Genomic DNA, 26,431 nt, shown 5'->3' on the forward strand with positions numbered 1-26,431 from the left:
TATCACATATATATGGCTACTAATTATCTCTACAAGGATACCTGGCATTGTGAATATGAGTAAATATTGAAATTCTATAAAAATATTTGACTGCTAATCAATTGGCGGATTCACTGATAGCATTTGTGCAGTTCCGTGCAGCTCCCCAAAGGTCACTGACAACTTGGCAAAGGAATAAATAAATCGGGGTACTTTAACATTGCTGGTGTAATGATTTGGACAATAATTAAGTCAAGTCTTTCTAGCGCATTCCTCCCACCCCCCCACCTCAGTGGAAGGAAGACCATGTCAAGTGTCCTCCCCCCTCCAGAGTGTTCCCTCCAAAATTCTCAGTCTATTAGATAATGTAAGTGATGCTAAGAATATTCAATGCAGAAATATCTCCAAGGGTCTCTAAAAATACTAAATAAGTCAACATGAAATGTCACCTATCCATGTTCTCCAGAAATGCTGCACGACCTGCTGAATTACTCCAGCACTTTCTCTTTTTTTGTACACCCGCTTTTGGACAATTACAATCAGCTCAGATGTCATCAGTGATTCATCTTTACTCACTTTGACAAAATTATCAGGAAACATTCCCCTCTTCCCATTTAACTCTCCGTCACACCATCCTTCTTCTTCAAGTTTTCTTACATTCTTAATGAGATCACCAACCCTCAGAGTAAGTTCATCATCATGCGCAGCTTCATAATCATATTCCACAGTAACCTCCACTGTAAGAGAAAGAAAATATACAGTCAGTCATACTGAAACCAATCATTCTCAAAGGAGTTGGTGACGGTAAAAATAGTTAATCAGCACCGACACAATGTGCCGACTTCTGATAAACATTCTTCTCAAGTGGCGAATGGATTTATAATTCTTAATTAAACATTCTCATGGCACAATCTACATTGCTCCACCCAAAGATGATGCCACACCTGCATTTTATTCCTGGATTTAATTTCCAGCTAACCCAACTCATAATTACATGCACAAGCCCTTAGCAGCACATTATTCATACATGGGAGAGGAGGAAGAAATGTAATAATTAAATCTCAATTAAGCAAAGTAATCTGGAACAACAAATGCTTTTACTCCTCCTCACCCTGAGAAGCCTCTCTCAAACTGCACCCAATGAATTCCCAATTGCAGTAAAGTGAAGATGGCCAAGAAATCGGTAAAAGCCCAGTCAAAGCTGTAATCAGCAAAACTCAGGTCAGCTGCCCATAAACAATTAAAAAACACACCTTGTGAAGACCTGAACCCTATCGCTCTTCTCAGAGCCACCCACATCTCTCAGGAAACGGCTAATCCCGACTCAAGCAATCTGGGACCGGGCTCAGTGCCAGGGGAAGATAATTTCCATTATTGTGGATCCCTCGTAGCTCACTGACATTCGCTGGAATCGCCACATCCCCAGCATCTGATATAAAATACTGAACAGAGAGTGGGCTGTCCAGACCGAGCCACACTCGGACTGGGGATGTGTTCGGCTTCAGGCTCAGTTCAAAGCCATTTCCTTCTCTGTGATTAGACAAAACCAACAAGTACACTTACACAATGATAACACCTTGTTCGGTTAAAGTGAACAATTGGCAATAAAAGACACCATTCCCCGCATCCAACCCACGACACCCATGGTCCTTACAATGGTTTACTGTATTATCAGGCAACTGATCATTTCCCCAATTTATATGGCTCCCAGCTATTCCAGCAAGTACATCTCTGCACTATAGCATAGAGCATAGTTAAGTGACTGGGAGTTGTTCATTAAATGGGCGGTTTCAATTTTAACTGTGCAATGTAAACAGGTATGTCAGTGATTTTCCCCAAGTAAACATGCCAGAAAAGTATTTACAATGGTTAATGGAATTGATTTGTTCCTTTCCCCATGGTTGATAATCAGATTCCAATTGAGATTATAGGGTACTTCACATGTGACCTTAACAGCACAGTAGAACTCCCTGTACCAGCATGAAAACAGAGATTTTAGACATTCAATTATGCGTCAGAACTGATAAAAGTGTTACTTTCAAACACTCACAACATTCCTAGAAAAAATGTAAAATTGTTGTAAGAAATAAAAACATGTATAAGCTGCTTCTAACTTACATCTTCAAAGCAAGACAAATTTGTCGTTTTGTTTGAGCTTCATTTAAGAAAAACAAAATCCAAAGCCTGGGGCTTCTCACCCTGAGGAGATTTTTTTTTAAACCTGCCTTAGTTTGCAATTTCAGTGAAGTAATGGCCACTGAAGTAACCAAATTTAAACATTTCCAATGTGTAAGGTAGGCAGTGTTTTGGCTACCTAATTATTTCTCCTCCAGAATCATTTAGTAAAATAAACCAAAGTGCAGTGTAGAAGAACACAGCAAGGGTACATTCAGTGTGGAATATCACAAAGGTGGGGCTGGATCTCCCTTTTTGCCAAATTGTGTCTCTTAAACACAACGGCCCTTTACGAATTGCAAAGTTAGACTTTCCTTAAACTCACCTTAAACCTGCCGCTCCGTCTGACTAAACTCGACGCTCGGTTTATTAAAAAATGTGGGATTCTGGTAGCGAGGTTTAGTTAGACTAAAGTCTAAGGCGAGTCTAACATTAGACTTTGGTTTGAGCTGAGTCTAAAGTTAGACCGCGTTTTAGTTGCCATGGTGACGATGTCTGCTTGTACTGCACATGTGCAATGCAATAGCAGAAGCACGAGCAGACGACAACTTCAACATGGCTGACAAAAAGAAACAGCAGAAAGGAAACAGGGACGCCAGCCAGAAAGAATTTCTCCTAAAGTTACTAGCCGATAAAATTACAATTATCGAGAAAAAAAGGTGCTATGACAAATTTATTTTGTTTTGGACAACTACATTTTCTCATGTAAAACCATGAATTCAGAAATCTTTGAAAGGATTTCATTCAATATTTCTCAGAAATAAAATGGTTTTAACATTTACATTCACAGAATATCTGCCCTTCCGATTGACAAACATCCGAGTGAGGTCCCCACCTGGAGTTATGATTGGGCCATGTGTGCAATCAATTGCCCCAATCAAGCAGCAATACTGGTAGAAAGCATTTTGTGTTTCATGAACTTGCTGGGGAGTTGATGGGAATGAGATATAGGTTCTTCTCCATTGGGTTATGTGGGATGACACCTCCTGGACTATACGTGACATAGATGGCTGTGATAAACCTGCATCATCACCATGCATTAGTTGGAAATTTCCTACATAGACAATGAAAGAATTTCTCTTTTAAAAGTTTCCTCTCCCTTCTTCTGTTTAACTGACATTAAAAGCAATTTTTTCTGAGAAAATGTTGATTACCATATATCACTATAAAATAAAAAAAGAAAAAGACACAACACACTATAGAATTCAACATGAAAGGCCATTTTTTCTCTCCGTAGCGAGGTTAACCCTCCCTTAAACCTGCCCCCTGCTGAGTCTAAATTTTGTGGCAAGTTAGACTATAGTCTAAGGTCAGTCTAAGCTTTGGTGATTAGTAGAAAGACAACTTAGACTTTAGTCTAAATATCAAGGATTTAAACCCGCCGTCGAGTCTAAATTGCAGGGTTACACCTGCTGTTGGGTTTTTAAAAATTAGTAGAATACAGGCCAACGTGTCTTAGATCAAGATTTTAATGAGAACGAAGCATATAATAAAAGGCTTACTCTCCACTGTGGCTTAAACAATTTTGTCTCAGGCTGAATTCTCTGGATTACTTTGACATTTGATAAGAACTGAAATCATAAAATTGTCCTCTGAGCATTGTGGGCTTTTTTATTCTGTTACCAATTTAAATTGGACTACAGCATCGATGAGACAGCTAACAGCTTCCATAAAATTAAATCCAGCTCCCAAAGAAAAAAAATCTGTGTTGCAGAGTAAGGAATTGAATCTAGAAATGTAAACATTGGGATCTGCATGATCAAAGGCATTAGATCAGACCTAAACAAATGGCAAACAAAGAAAATAGCACTGTAGGCAAGGATCAAGCTGCAGGTAAGAACATGTGACCATTAACAATTTTTCTGAACATACCCTAAACATTAAATTTTATATCTCGTTCACACTCCAGAATGGTCCACGAGAAACACCCATCAGGGGCCAAGGCATTTCCCATTGGCTTCCCCAATGGCTTCCTGACAGCCTATACTTTGAAGCTGCACCAGACATAAAGCTGGAGGGCCAAATAAGTATATTCAGCTCAGGGAGTGGCACCAATCCATGGGCACAAATGCATTGCCATTTGACTTCTCAGTGCATTCTGCAATTGTGCCAGGATGGATGTCCTCAACACACTCACAAACATGCTGTAGCTTACTAACACCACTTAACAGAACAGGTCAGGAGAATAATTGAAATAACTGGGATAAGAACTAACAAAGGCACAGATGAGGTTTACTGGAGCAGTTAAACATGGATTTTAGGGTGATTGTGAAGGCAGGATAGGAAAATTTGCCCAGTTGGACACAGACAGCCATAATCATACAGCAAATGCTCTGGTCTCCAGGCCACAAAGGATGTCAAAGGCAAGGACAGACAAAATGAACATTTGTAACTAGGAATGGAACAGCCTTATGCTGGGCCTTAAGAACAAATGTTCAGTTTACCAAAAGTTTGGTTGGAAGAAATATCTACATCTCCAATATTAGGGAATTATCAACTCACAGAAACACACAGGATGGGGGAAGATGGGGTGGAGAATGTATGCAACTAGAATTCAGTGTAAATCTGAACATTGACATTGTAATGATCTCATCAAGCAGTTAATGTACAAGAGATGAAGGGATAATAGGCAGGTCATGAGCAGAATTCCAAAGTAAACAGTGCAAGCAAGAAAAATAAGCATAAAAGGGATTCAAGACCAATTGCCGATTTTCTTTGCTTTGCCAATTCCAGACAAACTCTATTCATACCACCCCAACTCCTAACCCAATATCAATTTCCAATTTATACCCATTCATAGCTGCTCCAAGATCACATTAACGAAAATAACAGCAAAAGCAACTTAAAGATACAGACAATTATCGATTACTATTATGACTTTGTTGCAATATAGAATACAAAAGTCGATGTGTCAGTTGTGCAAGTCCTTAAATAAGTCACAGTAACAGAACAATGTACAGGAAGGGTAGTGATGAAGGGGTGCTGCACAAACCCCCTGAGATCCTGTCCAAATTATAATAATCAAGGGATATTTTCTTGGAGATTATTAATTTACTTAATGGACAAAACAAAGTTACAATAGCTTAGACAAAGTGAGAGCAGACTGTATCGGGTGGTTGAAGACCAGTAAGGGAACAGTGGTACAAGAGATTTAGAAAACACGGCATCAGTGGAAAGAGTATGCAGTTAATATTTCAGGTTAAAAAGACAACCTGAAATGTTAACTGCTTTTTGTTTCTACAGATACTGCTCAATGGCTGTGTTTTTCCACACTGAAATTTAGTGTGGACCTGGACCCTTTGCAGAGGGATGTGAGGAATAGTAAATTCATTCAAAACTCAGTTTTTACACCAAAGAATGCACAGAAATAAGCTGGTATTAAAAGGAATAAGCAAATATGAAAAAAGTATGATTATGTGACATTCATCCTATCTGTTGCATAGAGGAAGAGAATACAAAAAGAAAACTCCAAGTTGTGCTCAGAATTAAATGTCAAATTTGTTGTTTTGCCAAAAAAAATTAATTTGCATTTTTAATAACACATCTTTTAGGGAGGTATTTTACTCTCCCCAAAATTGACTTTTTTATGCTTCAGTCTTCGGTTCCCTTTTAACTCTTCTACAAACGGCTTCTTAGAAATATAAACAACCCTAAATAAGACTTATTTTGTATATTACACTAAAATTATTTTGTATATTAGAGCGAGTCTTAAAACATTTATGTTTTAAAGGTTTAAAAGTTTTAAAGTTTTTAAACTTTAAAGATTTAAGATAGCGAAAGCTTTCAAGGTTGTGACATTTGGTTAGGAAACAACAAGAAAAGTATTCAGAGATTAGAGTTTTGCTTATTAGCTTTGGTAATCCAAATTTCTTAATTAAATTGATTTGAAAGCAAAATGACAGATAATTAAATTGTGAACTTGTCCAATAGCCAAGACTCATTTCATATTAAACAAACAGGAAATTCAGAGGGCAGGTTCAGAAAAATATATGTATATGTGGCTTCAATACAATATAAAATAAACTTGTTTCTGCTCGAGGGACATTACTAATAGACCATGCTTTTTTGTTTCATTTGGTGACCCAAATCATGTTTCTACCTGTGTTTATAACATATTGTGTAAAAATATTATAGAAATCATACCTGAAACTCTTCAAGAACAAAACCTGCATATATTTTTAAAAATATGATTGAGAAAAGAAAAAAGTTCAATGTATATATATACACACACACACATACTCACAAGTACATACACACACACAAATATATTATACTAAACTAAGTGGGACCCGTTGGGGGGGGGGGCTTTCTGGAGTGCTAGTATGGTCGAAGGGACAGGTTTCCAGAGGGCTAGTATGGACATTGTGGACCATATGGATTCCTGGGCTAACAGCTCAGTCACTCAGGCCCGGTGGGCTGGAAGCTCAGTCACTCAGGCCTGGTGGGCTGGCAGCTCAGTCACTCAGGCCCGGTGGGCTGGAACCTCAGTCACTCAGGCCTGGTGGGCTGGCAGATCAGTCACTCAGGGCTGGTGGGCTGGCAGTTCACTCACAGCTATGCCTTGAAATTCCATTCAAAGTAGAGTGCAGGCCACAAAATTCCATTTCATAGGATTTCAAGCAGAGTGCAGGCCACGAAATTCAATTTCATAGGATTTCAAGCAGAGTGCAGGCCACCACATTCAGTTTCATAGCATTTCAAGCAAAGTGCAGGCCACCACATTCCGTTTCATAGCATTTCGAGCAGGATGCAGGCCACCAAATTCAATATCAGAGCATTTCGAGCAGAGTGCAGGCCACCACATTCCATTTCACAGCATTTCAAGCAGAGTGCAGGCCACCAAACTCAATTTCATAGCATTTCAGGCAGAGTGCAGGCCAGAAGAGGAGAGGGGGGGTGGGGGGTGGCCAAAAATGACGGCCGTAGGTGGCGGCATACTCTCGGAAACCGCAGCACACAAAGCCAAAACCGGTCAAGAACAGAGTTTTAGTAATATAGATATAATAATAATAATTTGTCTATTGTAGTTCAGAGCTTATTTGAGGTTGTAGTGTTTAATAGCCTGATGGCTGTAGGAAAGAAGGTGTTCCTGAACCTGGATATTACAGTTTTCAGGCTCCTGTACTTTCTTCCCAATGGCAGGGATGAAATGAGTGTGTGTCCAGTATCGTGTGGGTCTCTGATGATGCTGACTGCCTTTTTGAGGCAGCGACTCCGATAAATCCCATTGATGCAGTTAACGTAAAACCCAATGATGGACCGGGCAGTGTTCACAACCTTTTGCAGTCTTTTCCGCTCCTGGGCGTTCAAGTTTCCGAAATAGGCCATGATGCAACCAGACAATATGCTCTCTACTGTGCACCTGTAGAAGTTCAAGAGAATCCTCTCTGACATAACAAATCTCTGTAATCTTCTCAGGAACTAGAGGTGTTGATGCGCTTTATTTATTATTGCATCAGTGCGCTGGGTCCATGAAAGATCTTTGGAAATATGCGCGCCCAGGAATTTGAAGTTTTTGACTCTCTCATATAAACAGAATTGTGGGTCCTCATCCTTCCTCTTCCAAAGTCCACAATTAGTTCATTGATTTTACTGATATTGAGAGCCAGGTTGTTGTGCTGGCACCATTTAGTCAATCAGTCGATCTCACTTCTATCCTCTGACTCAAAAGAGACTGCAGAGACTGGAACAGAATTAAATACTGCAAGAACTCAGCAGTCAGGTTGTACAGCTCAGAAGCAGGTCTTTTGGCCCAATTTATTCATACTGACCAAGCTATCTTCCGGATGTGGTCCCATTTGCCTACATATTCCCTATTTCCCTGAGCTAGTATTATTTACCTATATTGTGTCCATATTCCTGTAAATCTTTCTATCTATGTTTAGTTTAAAGATACAATGTTGAAACAGGCCAATCTTCCTATCACTATCTTCAATACTTGCACGTATGAGCAAATGCATTGCATCTACAGTGCATTCAGAAAGTATTCAGACCCCTTCACTTTTCCACATTTGGGTACATTACAGCCTTATTTTAAAATGGATTAAATAAAAAAATGTTTATCATCAATCTACACACAATACACCAGAATGAAGCAAAAACATGTGTGTAGAAATTTTTGCAAAGTAATTAAAAATAATTAACTGAAATATCACATTTACATAAGTATTCAGACACTTTGCTATGACACTCAAAATTGAGCTTAGGTTCATCCTGTTTCCATAGATTATCCGTGAGATATTTCTACAACTTAACTGGAGTCCACCAGTGGTAAATTAAATTGATTGGACATGATTTGGAAAGGCACACAACTGTCTATATAACGACCCACACTTGACAGTGCATGTAAGAGCAAAAACCAAGCCATGAAGATGAAGGAATTGGCCGTAGACCTCCGAGACAGGATTGTGGCGAGACACAGATCTGGGGATGGGTATAAAACAATTTCTGCAGCAGACTAGTCAGGATTGAGGGAAAGATGAATGGAGCAGAGATGCTTGATGAAAGCCTGCTCCAGAGCATTCTGGACCTCAGACTGGAGCGGAGGTTCACCTTCCCACAGGACAATGACCCGAAGCACACAGCCAATACAACGCAGGAGTGGCTTCGTGACAAGTCTGTGAATGTCCTGGAGTGGCCCAGCCAGAGCCTTGAACCCAATCGAACATCTCTGGAGGGACCTGAAAATAGCTGTGCATCGACACTCCCCATCCAACCTGACAGAGCTTGAGAGGATCTGCAAAGAAGAATGGGAGAAATTACCCAAATACAGTTGTGCCAAGCTTGTAGCATAATACCCAAGACTTGAGGCTGTAATCGCTGCCAAAGGTGCCTCAACAAAGTACTGAGTAAAGGATCTGAATACTTTTGTAAATGTGATATTTCAGTTATTTCTTTTTAATTACTTTCCAAAAATTTCTAAACACCTGTTTTCGCTATTTTACTATGGGGTATTGTGTGTAGATTGATGGTAAAAAAATGGATTTAATCAATTTTAGAATAAGGCTGTAACGTAACTAAATGTGGAAAAAGTTAAGGGGTCTGAATACTTTCTGAATGCACTGTGTAACTAGTGCACTCAACATTTGCCTCAATTTGACAGTTTACAAATAGTTAAGCTATTAAAATTTGAATGTTACTGTTAATCTTCTAAGTACAGGTAATAACTTCTGATTTTAGATTTATCCATCTATGATGCAGCAACATCAGAGTTGAAAAAATTCAAACAGTACCAGGCAATGAAGAAAAACAAACCATAAAGCATGGAGACACAAGGAACAAGACACTGGAATCTTGAGTCAAACAAAGGCTGGGAGTAACCCAGCAGGTCAGGCAGCATCTCTGGAAAACATGGATAGGCAATATTTCTGGTCAGGGCCCTTCTTCTGGCTCATGGTTAGGCAGAATTCGGATCTGAAGAAGGGTTCCATCCAGAAACATCACCTATCCATGTACTCCAGTGATGTTCCCAGAGCTGCTAAGTTGTTCTAGCACTTTGTGTTTAAAACCATTAAATATACTCAATTCTAAACTCCACACATCAAACTTTTGTTCTCATTTCTTTTGGCTTAACTATTTTTTGGTTTCCTAGAAACTTTGGGTAAATGCTCTCATTACAGACACTACAAACATACAAGCTACATTGGCAGCTTACCAAATTTATATTTAGATGTGTGGTATTTAGTTAGAAGAAAAGCAATTTTGTATCAATTGTTTCTGGATATTGCTACAAGCTCCAATGTTCACAGGGATGGGAATTCCAAGGGTTATTAAAGTTAGAGTAAATAGCTTTGACTGTTACAATATATTGGGTATTACATTTTTTGTTATTCCTTGCAATTCCACAAGATAATGTCTTCCTATATTATATACTTTGCACAGTCCCTTGGTTTAGAGAAACAAAATATATTTATTGAATAATCTCTTCTCTCTGCAGTACTGATATTTGGTTATGCATAGCACTCAATCACATGCTCATACATTTATCTTTCATTTACTATCACAGAACAAATCAAGAACAATCTTCTTTGATTTTGGTCTCTATTATTGCAAACCAAACAATGATTTTGTTCTTTTTAATGTGGTTAAACATTGCTCAAAAAAAAGTTGAAACAAAAATAAACCAGTTCAAACAGAAAAAGAACAAAATAGTCCCTAACATTGTTGAACAAAAACAATACATTATTCATACAGCATTCTTATCTCAGCACCTGGAAGAGATCCTGAATGGAGTCCACAAAATTCACTGGATCTTGCAAAGGAACTCAGACAGCACCTCATACCCACAATCTCCAACAGCAAAATGGGCAGTGGCAGCAAGCACATGGGATCACCACCGTCTTTAGTTTCCACGCACGTGTCAGACATTACCATGAATTTAAATACCCACCTTGCGTTGCTTCTGTTATAAACGGGTCCCTTGCATTATTGTTGCACAATGCATTACATTTGAGAAAACCTGATTTCACCTGCAGGCTCTTGTCTTCAACTGTTATTCATTTAATATGTTACAGAGAATTTTATTCTTTTATTTCCCAAAATATCTCTTATTTTGTACTTGCATAGCAATGGCGTGCAAACGCATGGATTTTGATATAAAATATCAAAGTCTCATTTTATCATCCGGAACTGTGGTATAAAACGCCAGTCTGGAGTTTCCAACACACAGAAACCAGCTCTTTATAACAAGTCAAGAGTTAGAGACAGTTATATAGCACAGAAACAGGTCCTATGTCCCAACTCGTTCTTGGCTAACACGGCATTTTCCTGAGCTAATTCCATTTGCCTGCATTTGGCTCTTTCAATATCTCCTTAAGTTCTCCAATCCCAGCAACCTCAATGCGAATCTTTTCTAGTTTAATCAGGTCCAACCTATAGTATGGCATCGAGAAATGCACACAACATTCAACGTACAGTCTCACAATGTCCTCTACAAGATGTTCCAAATCTTGTATGCAATGACTCATACGATGAAAATAAGCTTGTTATACACCACCTTCATCACCTTGTGTGCCCATATTGCCACTTTCAGGGACCTTTTAACTGCATTCCCAGTTTTATTTGTTCACCCGGGCCCTCTTGTTTACTGTGCAAGTCCTGATATGGTTTAAATTCCGAAAATACATTACATCAACTTATCCAAGTTTTGTTATATCCTTTGACAACCTTCTTCGCTGTTTCCCATATTCGCAATTTTGGTGTCAACCAGAAACTTAACTAGCATGCCACCTACACCCTCAAAGTTGTTAATATAGATGACAAATAACAGAGATCGCAGCACCATTCCCTGGAACATAGATAGAAACACAGAAAATAGGTGCAGGAGTAGGCCATTCGGCCCTTGAAGCCTGCACCACCATTCAATATGATCATGGCTGATCATCCAACTCAGTATCCTGTACCTGCCTTCACTCCATACAGTCCCTCAATATTGCTCATCAGCCAGCCCTTCAGTCGAACAACATGTTGGCCCTAAACTCTCCCTATCTCATTTTTAAAAGACTCCCACGACCCATAGTTGCACAGTAGCAATTGCTATTCTAGGTGCCCATGCAAGTATCCATTTGATCTCTCATCATAACATCATGAATTAGGCCATTCTGCCCATCAAGTCTACTCCGCCATTCAATTGTGGCTGATCTATCTCTCCCTCCTAATCCCATTCTCCTGCCTGCTCCCCATAACCTCTGACGCCCAATCACGAATCTATCTATATATCCACTGACTTTGCCTCTGCGGCCTTCTGTGGCAAATAATTCCACTCTCATGCAAGTGTAAAGGGAGTGCAGAGACGGTTCACCAGACTGATTCCTGGGATGTCAGGACTGTCTTATGAAGAAAGACTGGATAGACTTGGTTTATACTCTCTAGAATTTAGGAGATTGAGAGGGGATCTTATAGAAACTTACAAAATTCTTAAGGGGTTGGACAGGCTAGATGCAGGAAGATTGTTCCCGATGTTAGGGAAGTCAGGACAAGGGGTCACAGCTTAAGGATAAGGGGTAAATTCCTTTAAAACCGAGATGAGAAGAACTTTTTTCACACAGAGAGTGGTGAATCTCTGGAACTCTCTGCCACAGAGGGTAGTTGAGGCCAGTTCATTGGCTATATTTAAGAGGGAGTTAGATGTGGCCCTTGTGGCTAAGGGGATCAGGGGGTATGGTGAGAAGGCAGGTACGGGATACTGAGTTGGATGATCAGCCATGATCATATTGAATGGCGGTGCAGGCTCGAAGGGCCGAATGGCCTAATCCTGCACCTAATTTCTATGTTTCTATGTTTCTAAAGGATTGCAGACCGCAATCCAAAGCAAGCAGGAAAGCCCCCCCCATCCTTAGTTTTGAAATGAACGATTTCCTAGATAATACCAACACTGTGTATGAAATATTCATGTGGCTGATAAGTGTTTTCTGACAGTGATACAGTTGCAATTGCTGGACCAGCTCGATTGCACTTAGAATAGCAGAATAGATAGAATAGAATAACGTTTATTGTTATTTGAACCCAAGTTTAAACAAAATTACGTTTCTGCAGTCATACAAACAAGAAAAAACAAACCAAGACACACAATTAACACAATTTACATAAACATCCATCACAGTGAATCTCCAAACACCTCCTCACTGTGATGGAGGTAAAGTCTTGTCTCTCCCCTGTTCTTTATTCTTTTCCCGATGTTAAATCCCCCGGCAGGCGATGGCAAGTCCCGCGGCCGTTAAAGCTGCGCCAGGCAATGTAAGGCCCGGCTCCTGGTCATTTTTATCCCTGTAATTCGGGCGGGAGAAGTTGCCGTTGCAGGAGCTCCGAACCTGCGAGCTCCCGATGTTACCGTCCCCCGGGCCTGCAGCTGGAGCCTCCGAAGCTCCGAAGTCGGGCCGCAGCCGCATGCCACCACAGCTCCCCACACTCCGAATCCGGCCAGCTCCACGATGGTGAGTCTGCAGGCTCTGCGACTGGAGCTCCAGGTCGTTCCGGCTGGAGGCCGCTCCAGGGTGCTAGGCCCCAATGACAACGGAGACCCGACAGGGAAAGGTCGGGTCCCCCGTACAGGGAAAGATTTAAAAGTTTCCCCCACCCTCCCCTCCCCCACATATACTCAGCTAAAAATAATATATAAACTACAACCAAAACATGCACTTAACAGTACAAAAAGAAAAAAAAGACAGACGGACTGCAGAGGCCGCTGCTGCGAGGCGCCGCCACTTTCCACTGCTTTGCTGATCACAAATTGTAATAAAGTTCTGACTAATTACAATCTTACAACAGATCCAGATACAAGGATGTAGGTTATGGGGGAAATGGCGTATTTTTCATAAGCATGCTCCACGCACCGGACGCAGCGTTTTATTGGTCATTATGCAAAATGCCCAAAACCCCAGATTGTTTTCTAAATGATGGTTATTCCCTACATAAGAAAAAGGCAGAATCAACATTAACATCCACAATATCCTCAGTCCTGAGGTTGATCTTATTGCCATCCCCTCCTGGATCAGATAATCACCTTTAAAATGAAGCCTGTGTTTTGTTTCTTGAAACTCAGTTGGTTATCTTCAATTGTTGAATTCCGAATTCAAACTGTTGATGGATTACAAATCCATTGATTTCTGACATTTGGTGTATTAAGGTATTCTGGTTCAAGTAGGTCAGAGGAACCAAATCTCTTCAGTTATACAACCTCATTTTGCCAGTGAACAAATTGAGTTGGCAAATAATGTCAATGACCAAACTTTTGTCATGGATCAATCACGTCAAATAGCACTAAAATGAAATACAGGTCACAATGTTGTGAAGCAACCAAAAATTCCCACAGCACGAATCAACAACTACGTGTGATGATACTACAATTTTCTCTGGATAAACTTCTACAATACTGAAAAAAAGTGCAGCCAACGCTGAAGTTTTTAATAAAGTGCAATCAAGGAAAATGAACAATTCCAGAGCAAAACATAAGATATTCACAGCTCAAAGCAACATTCATTGACACCTGCTTTCAACATTATAAATTCAACCCACCTACAGAGGAAACAGCTGCAACTTAAACAGTACAGGAAAACACAAATATCAAAAGACAACTTTGAACCACATAATCTCTGAAGAGCTCTGCTGTGGCAATCAAGAAACGATGTTTAAAATCTTTGCTCATGTGGGGAAAGTCCTAAATCTTGCACGAGCCAAAATGGAAATTGCTGAATCAATGAAAAAATGAAGAAGTGAAAGAACGTGCAAAACTGCACCTATTCTTATCTCAAACACATCAACTTACAACTGCAATGGTGCCCAAAATTGCAATCAACAGTGCACCTTTAAACCAAATGCTTGGTTACAACTTTTCATTACTGCACCACAAACCAAACTATTAAGTCAAGTCAAATAAAGTTTAATATCATATGTACAAGTACAGTGAGGAACAAGTCCAATGAAAATATTACTTGTGGCTGCATCACCAACATGTTGACCCAGACAATACACCGAAACAAATTACACACAAATTCTACAAAAAAGTGTAAAGAAAAAGATTGCAATAACAGACAAGATATTAGTATATAAATCCATATAATACAAGTTCATGGTAGTGCATAAGGTCGCCTGTAGTGAAAGAGATGCAATTATATTCCTCATTGGTTTAAAGTTTAATGTTCATAGCAAAAATTTGCTTTTTAAAAACAAAAAAGTGAATTCAAACTACAAGACCAATGTACCCTGAAAATGTAACATTCTATCAAAAGGAAGTCTAAACATAAACATTTACTCGTTTTCTTTCTTCACACACTATATATTTCACATCTTTCTATCCTTTACTATCTAACTTATTTTTCTTATTCTCATCTTTTTTCAATGTAACAAAAAAAAAAAGAAGTTGTACATAACATATATTATGAAAATATATATTAGGCACTTTGGTGCCATATGACTGTACTTACTTCTAATAAAATAAAATATTTAAAAAAAAATAAATAAACATAACTATGATTAACTATTTTAGATTTATATGGAAAGGTAATTTACAAAGAATCTAGATCAACTGTACTGAAAATGAAGTAGCCGTGTCAAATATTATTTTCAATCTTTAGCGAAGATTATCTGAAACTAGTTAGGGGCCTGTCCCGCTTAGGTGATTTTTTCGGCGACTGTCAGTCGTAGCAGGTCGCCGAAAAAGCGCCACCCCCAACGACAATGTCTACGATAACCTAGTCAAATGGCGACCCAATCGTCGCGACTTAGAAAATCCACCTACGACCACACAGGCGACAACCTACGACAACCGAAGTCAACCTACATCCACCGGCGACAAGCAACGACCCTGTCGGTGACAACTGAAGACAATTCAGTCGCCGGTTGACGTAGGTTGTCGCTAATGGAATTCACAGAGGTCATCACCCGGTGACAACCAACGTCATCTGGTGACAACCTATGACAGCACCTAGGACAAAACCGACGTCTTGAACATTTCAAAATCCAGCGGAGACAAGAAAAAAGTTACGACACTTGAGACAACTCACGGCAATACAGGCACCACCCCGCAACCATGTGGCGACAGCCTATTTTCCAGTTGTCGCCAAAAAAAATAGTCTACGTAGGACAGGCCCGTTACTTGCTATATTATATGTTGTATCTAAATTAAGTTCCAATTAACACATTTCATTTGAAAATGATAAACAACATCTTTCTATTTTGGTTTAGGATGTATTCACAAATGAGTGGTAGCCCAAAGCAAATCCTTTGTAAACAAAAAAAGGGCTGGAGGAACTCAGTGGATCAGACAGCATCTGTGGATGGAATGGACAAGCAACGTTTTGAGGTTGGTACCTTCTTCAGACTGATAAGAGCAGGATCGGATTTAGATGGAGAGAGGCCCTAGGCTGTTCCACTTGTGAGGCCCCTCCCAATCCCCCACCCCCACGACTAGAGGAAGATGGTCCACCAGATTGACACCGATTTGCAGCCGAGCATGTCCAATGAGATAAGGGGCTGGAAAGCTGTGCTTTTATTTATTTATTTATTTATTGCCAGTGCTAGTGTCGGGTTGTCAGCTTAAAACACTATTATTCTGAAATGGGGGGCAAGGAACATTACTGAGACTATAGTGCGTTGTGACAGCATATGTAAGAAAGGCCTATGACTGTGTCAAAAATATTATACACCTTGCAGGGCTCTCACTTAACTTTTTTTCTCTGTTGTTAGCCGGGCAATCTTGGCAGCTTTTTTGGTTGCCAAATGACAGTTTGATCATTTAATGATCATTTAAGACGGCTTGCATGACGCGTGCGATAATGTACTCCGAAGAAGTGCACCAGTCGGAATTATGCTCAATGAAACATTCACATTATTTCTGCTTCAAATAAAGTCACAAACTAAACATATTCACCAATCAAGACATGCTATATACCACAATGGCATGCAGGAAAATTATAACACAGTATCTCAACCCTTTTTACACATTGCAATTTCTATTATTTCTTTTCACTTCCAAACAAAATTGTGGTTGGATTATTCAGCGTATGATCAACCTCGGTGAGACCAAACACAGGTTTGGCACAACACCTCCACTCAGTTCGCAATAACCAACCTGATCTCCCGGTAGCTCAACACTTCAACTACACCCCCCCCCCCCCCATTCCAAATCCGACCTTTCTGTCCTGGGCCTCCTCAATGGCCAGAGTGAGGCCCACCGGATATTGGAGGAGCAGCACCTCATATTTGCTTGGGTAGTTTACACCCCAGCGGTATGAACATTGGCTTCTCTAATTTCAGTCCTTGCTTTTTCCCTCCTTCCCCTCCCATTCCCAGCTCTCCCAGAGTCTCCGCCTCTTCCTTTTGTGTGTGTGTGTGTGTGTGTGCGCGCGCGCGCGTGTGTCCCAACATCAGTCTGAAGAAGGATCTCGACCCGAAAAGTCACCTATTCCTCCGCTCCATAGATGCAGCCTTACCCGCTGATTTTCTCCAGCTTTTTTGTCTACCAATGGGATCCCACCACTGGCCACATCTTCTCATCACCTCCCCTGTTGGCCTTCCGCAGAGACCGCTCCCTCCGTAACTCCCTGGTCAATTCGTCCCTTCCCACCCAAACCACTCCCTCTCCTGGCACTTTCCCTTGCAACCACAGGAAATGCTACACTTGTCGCTTTACCTCCCCCCTTGACTCCACTCAAGGACCCAAGCAGTCTTTCCAGGTGCACCTGCACCTCCTCCAACCTCATCTATTGCATCCGCTGCTCTAGGTGTCAGCTGCTCTACATCGGTGAGACCAAGCGGAGGCTTGGCGATCGCTTCACCTAACACCTCCGCTCGGTTTGCAATAACCAACCTGATCTCCCGGTGGCTCAGCATTTCAACCCCCCCTCTCATTCCGAGTCCGACCTTTCTGTCCTGGGCATCCTCCATGGCCAGAGTGAGGCCCACTGTAAATTGGAGAAGCAGCACCCCATATTTTGTTCGGGCAGTTTACACCCCAGCAATATGAACATTGATTTCTACAATTTCAGGTAGTCCCTGCTTTCTTCTCCCCTTGGGTACATAGTTACCTAACCAAACACAACTATATTTAAGGTAGTTGTTTAAGAAGGAACTGCAGATGCTGGAAAATCAAAGGTAGACAAAAATGCTGGAGAAACTCAGCGGGTGAGGCAGCATCTATGGAGTGAAGGAAAAAGGCAACGTTTCCAGCCGAATATACCACAATGGCATGCAGGAAAATTATAATACAGTATCTCAACCCTTTTTACACATTGCAATTTCTATTATTTCTTTTCACTTCTTTTTTCCCCCCCAAGAACCCTTTTTTGCTCAAGTCCAAGTCAAGAGGCAAGAGTTTTGTCATGTGTCCCAGATAGGACAATGAAATTCTTGCTTGCTGCAGCACAACAGAATATGTAAACATAATACAGAACAGGAGATAACAGTTCACTGTGTTTATATACCATATATACATATACACAATAAATAAACAAATAAAATGCAATAGGCTGTTATTGTTCAGAGTTTGGAGTTCAGTTCAGTTTACATTCCATTTAGAATATTTTTGGAGGACCAGGAAACCAGAAGCAAGAGTTACTCCAGGGAGTTACTCCAGCTCCAGGGAGTGATTCTGCATTGGTTTTCAGTGGCCGCGGCGAGGCAACAATCGGACAGCAATGGCGGCCAGATCTCCCACAATTCAAAGCAAGGGAGAAAGTGCCCAGCGCCGACCAGTTGCCATGGCAGTGCGCATGCGCAGGGCGGCCAATGATGTGCTGGCCATGGTTGTGAGCATGTGCAGAGGGAGGATGTGCTGGCCGTAGCAGTGCGCATGTGCAAGGCAGCCTGCTGTGCCGGCGGATGAGGAGCGAGCGGAGAGCGGAGAAGCGACGGCCTGGGCGCGGACGGCGGGCGGGGAGCGAGAGGGGGGGGGGGGCCCCCGCTCAGAGTTGAATGGCAGGTGTCCTGCCTTGGCCGGAGGACTCCTAGATTTTGAAGCCCTAGGCTTCAGCCTATGAAGCCTCGTGGTAAATCCGGCTCTGGATAAGAGTAGAACAGAGAAATCTGGAAAAAGGTGGGTACATAGCCGGACCTAGAGGGTGACAAGTGGTTAAAGGCGAGGAGAAATGATTGGCAAGTGAGTGGAGATAGTGACAAATGCTAGAGTTGAAAAAGAGATAAAGGGATTTCAGATAAGGAAAGAAAAGAAAGTGTGAAATGTAAAGCCAGAGGGAGGGATATGGGAGGAATGAAACTGAGGGGAGGTGAAAGAGGTGGGGTAAAAGAAAAATGGGAGACTCGAATGGGAGGGATAAGAGATGAGCACAAAGAGGAGAGGAAATAAATAGGGCACGGTGGGGGGGGGGGGGGGGGGGGGGGGGGGAGGAGGTGGTGAGTAAACCAAAAAGTTGTGGAGAGAGTAGTGTCTGCAGAAAGAAGAAATAGGTGGTCATGAGAAGATGTAACATGTGTCCTCTTTTCATCTGGTGATGGAATTATGCAGAACGGCAGGACACAGAAGACATGCATGGGAGTTCCGTCCACAACAGCAAGGGGAAACCAGGTTTAAAGAAAGGATTTCTCTGATGCACAAGAGTGGAAAGCCTCATCTTGGGTGCAGATACAATGGAATCTGAGAAAATGAGAGTAAAGGATGGTGCCCTTGCAAGAGGCAGGTTGGGAAGAGGTGGAATCTAGGTAGCTGTGGGAGTTAGTGGGCTTGCAGTGGATGTCACAAGGTTGTCTGTCCCCTGTGTTTGAAACAGAGATTGAGAAAGGGGGGAGAGGTGTCAAAGATAGTCCAATTGAATTTAAGGACAGAGGAGATGTTAGTTATATGGTTGATAAAATCAACAAGCTCTGCATGGATGCAGTCTTAGCATGATGTAGCTGGGAAAAAGTTGGGAAATGATACTGGGATGCATTTGAAACGGGCCCTTTGGCCCACCGAGTCCACGCTGACAAGTGATCACCGCAAACACGCACTATCCGACATACACTTGGGACAATTTTACAATATTTGCCAATTTTGGAGTCCAGGAGGAAAGGAAACCAGAGCTCCCAGAGAAAACCCACTCAGGTCACAGGGAGAATGAACAAAATCTGTACATACAGCACCCATTGTCAGAAACGAACCCGGGTCTCTAGCTATGCAAGGCAGCAACTCTACCGCTGCACCACCATGCCATCCTACTTGAAATTAAAGTGTGAAATGGAAAACCAGAGGGAGAGATATTAGTGGAAAGAAACTGAAGTGAGGGGAAAGAAGTGGGGTAAAACTTGAAACAAAGTGAGGGTCATCAAAATAGTTGTTGAGGGTGAGTGCAAATTCCACCAGGTGGAGTTATGTTAGTAGAGGGGAACCAAATGGATCTTTGTACAAATAAGAACAGGAGGGCACCAAGGCCTTCCGGACGGGGAATGGAGGTGCACGGAAACTAGGTAACATTGGTAAAGATTACAAAATGACTACAAAGGAATTGGAACTTATTGGAGTTGTGACGAGTGTGTGAAGTATCCCAGACGTAGACAGGAAGGGACTGGACAAGGATTTAAAGGATATAATGAAGGTATTTGAAGATGAGATTGAGGTAGAAGGAAGCAGAAATAATAAGCTACCCAGGGTAGTCCCATTTGTGGATTTTGGGAAGGAAACAGAAATGGACAATGCAGGCTTTTAGAACTACAAAGAGCTAGTGGAGGGAGACCACTGGAAGTGATATGATCTGTGATGGTTTGGGAAATGGCGGTCTTGTGTTTGTCAATAGGGTCATAGTCAAGGAGTTAATGTGAGGTGTCAAGCAGACAGCTGGCCTCAGCACAATAGAATGTGTTGGGAGGAACTGTAGATGCTGGTTTAAACCGGAGAAAGACAAAATGCTGGAGTAACTATCACTGGAGAAAAGTAATAGATGTTTCAGGTCAAGAACCTCTTCAGAGCACAATAGAAGTCAGTATGCCAGACTGTAATGGCAATGCCCTTAATATCCAAGCTCCTTGGATCTCTATCTGAAATATATTCAATGACTAATCCTCCATAACCTTCTTGGGTGGAGGATTACCAAGTTTCACTATCCTCATGATCAAGAATTTATTTTCATAGAAACATAGAAAATAGGTGCAGGAGTAGGCCATTCGGCCCTTCGAGCCTGCACCGCCATTCGATATGATCATGGCTGATCATCCAACTCAGTATCCCATCCCTGCCTTCTCTCCATACCCCCTGATCTCTTTAGCCACAAGGGCCACATCTAACTCCCTCTTAAATATCGCCAATGAACTGGCCTCAACTACCTTCTGTGGCAGAGAATTCCACAGATTCACCACTCTGTGTAAAAAATGATTTTCTCATCTCGGACCTAAAAGACTTCCCTCTTATCCTTGTGATCCCTAGTTCTGGACTTCCCCAACATCGGGAATAATCTTCCTGCATCTAGCCTGTCCAATCCCTTAAGAAATTTGTAAGTTTCTATAAGATCCCCCCTCAATCTTCTGAATTCCAGCGTGTACAAGCCGAGTCTATCCAGTCTTTCTTCATATGAAAGTCCTGCCATCCCAGGAATCAGTCTGGTGAACCTCCTCTGTACTCCTTCTATGGCAAGAATTTTCACCTCTGTACTAAACAGAAAAGCCTTTATTTTGAGACACGCCTGGGTTCCAGGCATTCCTGCCAGAGGATACATCATTCCTGCATTGATTTTCTCATGAAACAGGAATCTTGTTTGTTTTGATGAGGTTACCTCGTTCTTTTTAACTAGAGTGCGTGTAGGCCCTGTCTGCGACACATCTCCTTAAAACACAAAGCCCCCACCAATCCTTGGAAACAATCTGGTAAATCTCCCTATCTCGCGTATTTTCATTATATGGAGAGAGATCAGACCTGTACACAATATTCCAGATGCGATCTCGCAGAGACCCCGAATAATAGTAAATGTGTGCAAGCAGACAAAGCAACAGCAATGCTCAATTGTGAAAATCATCAAGACAGCCACAATTGAACTAAATCAACCAAGTCCGAATAAAAAAGAAATGCAGTATCAATACGCAACAGATCAGCAGCGAACAACATATTAGACAGAGGCAGGCAAAGCAATGCAAAACGCAAGTACGAGCATTACTTGAGTACATTATGCCACATGATAGTAGAAGGAAAACAATCTGATATAGACAGCATAGACTAGATCAAGCAAAGAAAACAATAAGGTTAACTGAGTGAGAAGAAATTTAATTTCCATTGTTGAATCAAAATGCTTCAGTTAGTTTCAAATAGATCTGATCAAAATGTGGAAAATCTAAGTTTTAGTGAACTGTTGATTCAATGACTGAGAAATAGATAATCATTGCAAGATTTATTTAAACAGAATTCACCATGGCTTTCAGTCATTGAATAGAAATGTTGGTTAATTGTGAGAGCAGCAAACCTATATGCAAAAACAGACAATAATCAATAATAATATTAATTATGTATGATGCAGGGTTAGATCATAAAGATTTGTAAAGAATGTTTATAAACAACTTTTAAACTGTAACTAAAAAGAGCAACATAAATGTCATTAACCCAACATTAACTTTTGATCTCACACATGCAAAAGAATATAAATATTGTTGCTAAGTCATGCAAACGGCAGTGTGATAAAGAAACAAATAAATTAGTTTTATGTCAGTCAAAAAAAATAAACATTGTTTTAAACACTGAGAACTCTATTGATCTTGTATCCAATGGACAGCAGGACTTCCAATTAATGTCTCTGAAAAACAGCGCTTGTTACAATTCAGCATTCAATGTTTTAGAGAGAAGTATCCATGAACTATTATAGCCCATTCAAATCTTAAGCAAAGCTCATAGCCATCATCTAATGAATAGGAAGTATATATACTGAAGGCAGTCCACCAGTACGTCAAAGAATCACACTAGAAGGAATCCACCAAATTGTATATCATCGTAATTAAAATCAAAGTTATCAAATTTACTTCTCTTATTTAATTTCACCAAATTTCATTTGGGATCATTTTGTCAGCATTGAACAAAAACTTTAAAGTTCAAATTTCTACACATATACTCAGCTAGATATTTACTCTTTGAACTTATTGACCCATCTGTTAAGTACTGCCATGTCAGAAAGGATCGATGGATGGAGACTCAGAACTACCTTGACCGAATGCTTTGTTTATGCTTAAAGGAAACACAGTGCTTCTATATTAAACAAATACACACAAGACGCCCTTCGAACCTATGTTAATTTTGCATTACTTTCTATCAAAATTGCTACATACTGAGGGACCGATTGCACAAATGAAAACATATTGCATATTATATTGAACCATCTGTCTTTTTTGCTACAAGAGCAGTTTTATTTTAAAGTGTATGGAATCTTAGTCAGGGTTAAAAAGTACATTACCCCAGCAAAAACGATGCAAGGAAGAAAAATAAATCAATAGATTTCTTCCAAAAAACCTTCGCATCATAAACACTACCAACCATGATGCAAACTATGAGATGAAACACCATTTGCACTTGAGATGCACATCAGTCCATTTACAATATGTATGCAAAGCAGGAACACAGTACAAATTTATTTATGTCCTGTCAAACAGCTTTAAAGTACATTAGCCTTTGTCCTTCAATATTCTCAAAAGGATGGGATGCAAATCAATCTGATCACGCAGAAAACAAGGATGACAATGTAACTGAAAACATTATTCAGCTATTAATCCCATGAACACAGCATCAAATCAAAAACAGTAATTGCATAACCTGATTTCCATAGCATCACTTAGAATTAGTTTGGATTGTGAAGTGCATTTGAGTACACTTTGTTTTACTCATTTGTGTTCCAGCTTTCTGGAGAGGAATTCCAGCTGCTGAGCAGCTCAACGCTAAGTTTTATGTCTGAAATTCTATTCTTCCATTTTATTAGCAGTTATCAGAAATATATCTTCCTTGCACCAGTCACTCATGTCGTAAAGTCTCAGTGGTCAACCACTTTTTTTCAAATAACAATCATTTGTGGCCTCATGTCTTCTCAGCTGACTCATCAACTCATGAGATTCTGTCAAATTACTCCTACAACTACACAAGAGCCTTCCATACATTAATGCTTTGACCAATCCAGTCATACCTTTTTACTCCTACTTAGCTTCCATTCTCTACTCAAAGCACTTAAGAGTCCTTTGAACATTTTTCAATATGAAAGGAGGAACGTACAGAAAATTTAAATTGTCCATCGGCCAGATTAAAGTCTGAATCTAAAGCCAGGCCATCATTGTCTATCGTTAATTGATCGCAGTTTGATATTCCTGAAACATTGGGGAAAGATTTAAGCAGTATTTAGCCTAGCACTTGAAACCCTTGACATGTGGGAGGGGCGCTGTCCTGTGCACGGCTGCCCAGCCAGCAGCTGTCTGTCTTTTCATCTTTTTATTTTTTATTTTAGTTAGTTAAGTGTTTTGTTTGGAGGTCTAGACTTTTTTTACGTGGGGGGTGGGGGGGGGAAGGGGGAAACTACCTTTCAGGGCCCCTACCTGGTCGGAGAGGCAGCTTTTCACTGGGCTGCAGCTTCGACCCGTCCTCGCGGCCTACCAGCGGGCCTGGAGCGGCGTTTCCCGTCGGGGACCGCCCAGAACCTCGGCTTCAGCGGCAGCACAGCGCAGGAGCGCTATCGCAGAGCGGGCGATGCCTTGCCTGGGTCACCGCGCTGGAGCTCCGGTGAGCTGAAGATCACTGAGGAAAACATCGCGGAGCTGCGGGACTGTGGAGCGACCAGCTGCGGGCCGCGGCGCTGACTTTACACCGGGAGCCTGGGATCTCTAGATAAGATTGCCAGTTGTGGAGCTTCAACCGGCGCGGCCTTGTTGGCTTCGGAAGCCGTGGCCTCCAGTACGGAAGTGGCCATTCCAGGGTTCCCAAGCCGCTGAGAGGACTCTCCCGACGCCAGAGCAACATCACCCGGCGAAAACGGCCTGGAACATCGGGCCTCCGTAGAGGCAACTGTGGAGGCCTCAATGGGCCCGACTATGGGTGAACTGGGGTTGGGGACTGGTCTTTGTGCCTTCCCTCATAATGGGAACCATTGTGGGGGGAATGTTCTTTATGTTTAAAACTCTTATTAATGTTATGTCTGTATTCCTTCTTTATGTGCTGCAAAATGGCAAGAAGCATTTCACTTCACTACACCTAGGTGTATGTGAATGTGACCAATAAAATACCTTTGATACATTTAAAGGCAACAGTCTGAAGAAGAGTCTGAAAAAGCACTTTATATCTTTGGTATAAACCAGCATCTGCAGTTCCTTGTTTCTACAGATTGAGGGCTGGAAAATGGGACGTGTATACAGACTGGGATGGACACAAATGAGCTGAAAGTTACTGTGTAACTCTGTGATATCATTAGAAAGCTGCCTATCCAAATTTTACATGTCTAACCACTACCACTCATCCATTTGATTGGGGCTTTTCATTCATTGCACTTTTACAGCTGCACAGATGTAGGAGGCATGTCATGGGAAGTAAATGGTTCGACCAGGTTGAGGAATTATTTGTCCATTCCCTTCTAAGATGACTCAACTGTGGCGCAGTCTACAACTATTTCTTACCCAGGTAGATCATTAACAGGGAAACTCCATTATTACTGCAGCATGAAAAAAATGAACTGAAGGTCAAATAAAAGTTAGATTCGAGACAATTACTGAAGCAAAATAAGTAAATTCCACCGGAAATCCGTCCACTTCACTCCCTGATTAGCCAAACCTTCCCCCTTCCCCCAGCGAGACTCCACAAATAGTTTGCATTTAAACTATTTGTCCAAACGTTGTGGCCGCCTCTTCTAGGAGTTCGGCGACATCTCCAAAACGCCACGGGGGAAAAAATGTCCTGGAGCAGACAGAGAGTAAAAAAAAACACTGGGAAAGTGGCAGGGATAGATAGACGTGGGAGGGCAGAGTTTCTTGCCGTTGGATCAGTTGCTGGAAGAGCAGCAGCGGGCGAGGTGCAGCAAGCAGGCTGTGAATAATTCAGCGTCTGGGCTGTGGGGTGGGACTGCCACTGCTCCCATTACCTGGGAAAGCAGGTCAGGCATCACCTGGAGCGCGCAAAGCACGAGCCCGCGCCCCGCATTGTTCCCGGTCCCGAGGAACTCGCCTCGCGCCCCGGGACCTCCTCCCCTGCAGCTCCCGTGCCCTCACCCATGGCTGCTGGCGGTGCTCCGCTCTCCACTCCACTCCTCTCCTCTCCTTCCTGGCTCGCTATCCGCAGGCGGCGCCGTCCATTCGATGGGGGTGAGAAAAACGATCCAGCTGCAAACCTGCTGTTGCTACACACTCCGGGGCCGATCAGTGAAGAGGATGCAATAGCAACAATCCCAACATTGACCCCGCGATCGGCTGGCCGAGCTGGGACGAACGCAGGGAAGGGAACGGAGGTGGCAGGGGGGTGGGAGCGGTCTTTGCGCTCCTCCCCTTTCTTCCTCAGTGCCCGCCCGCAGACTGCCAACGAAGTGATTGACGGCAGCAGGCGCCAGCCACAGGCTGCACTGTTCCGACCGAAAGGCTTGTTTTGCAAAGGACTTGAGGAGAGGAGGGGGGGGGGAGCAGTCTGCAAAGGAAACTAGTCGAAGTTCCTCCAGTTCTTTTCCTGGTGGCGCAAATAAAGTCTGATGTTTTATCAATCGCGCAAAAACTTGCAAACTTTCAATGATCCCATGATGAAATTTAATCTAACACAGGATATTTATTAAATGGGCTAGCGATGTTGCACAGTTATATAATAATTTCGTATTCGGCTTTTAGTAGTTTGGTTCTGTTTTAAATGGGCAACGTATTTTTTTAA

At 41.7% G+C, this 26,431-nt stretch overlaps 1 protein-coding gene across 1 annotated transcript in view; it reads right to left on the reverse strand.

Annotated features, from left to right (window-relative positions):
- Positions 1-26,206, reverse strand: part of cd2ap (CD2-associated protein) — a 163,847-nt gene extending 137,641 nt beyond the window's left edge. Inside the window, 2 exon segments of the mRNA XM_055635595.1 lie at positions 556-716; positions 25,789-26,206. Coding sequence (XP_055491570.1) covers positions 556-716; positions 25,789-25,792 — 165 coding nt within the window. The 5' untranslated portion in view covers positions 25,793-26,206.
- Positions 26,207-26,431: the final 225 nt, after the last annotated feature.

The sequence above is a fragment of the Leucoraja erinacea genome, chromosome 5, assembly GCF_028641065.1.
Source record: "Leucoraja erinacea ecotype New England chromosome 5, Leri_hhj_1, whole genome shotgun sequence".
In the NCBI taxonomy this organism is placed as follows: domain Eukaryota; kingdom Metazoa; phylum Chordata; class Chondrichthyes; order Rajiformes; family Rajidae; genus Leucoraja; species Leucoraja erinaceus.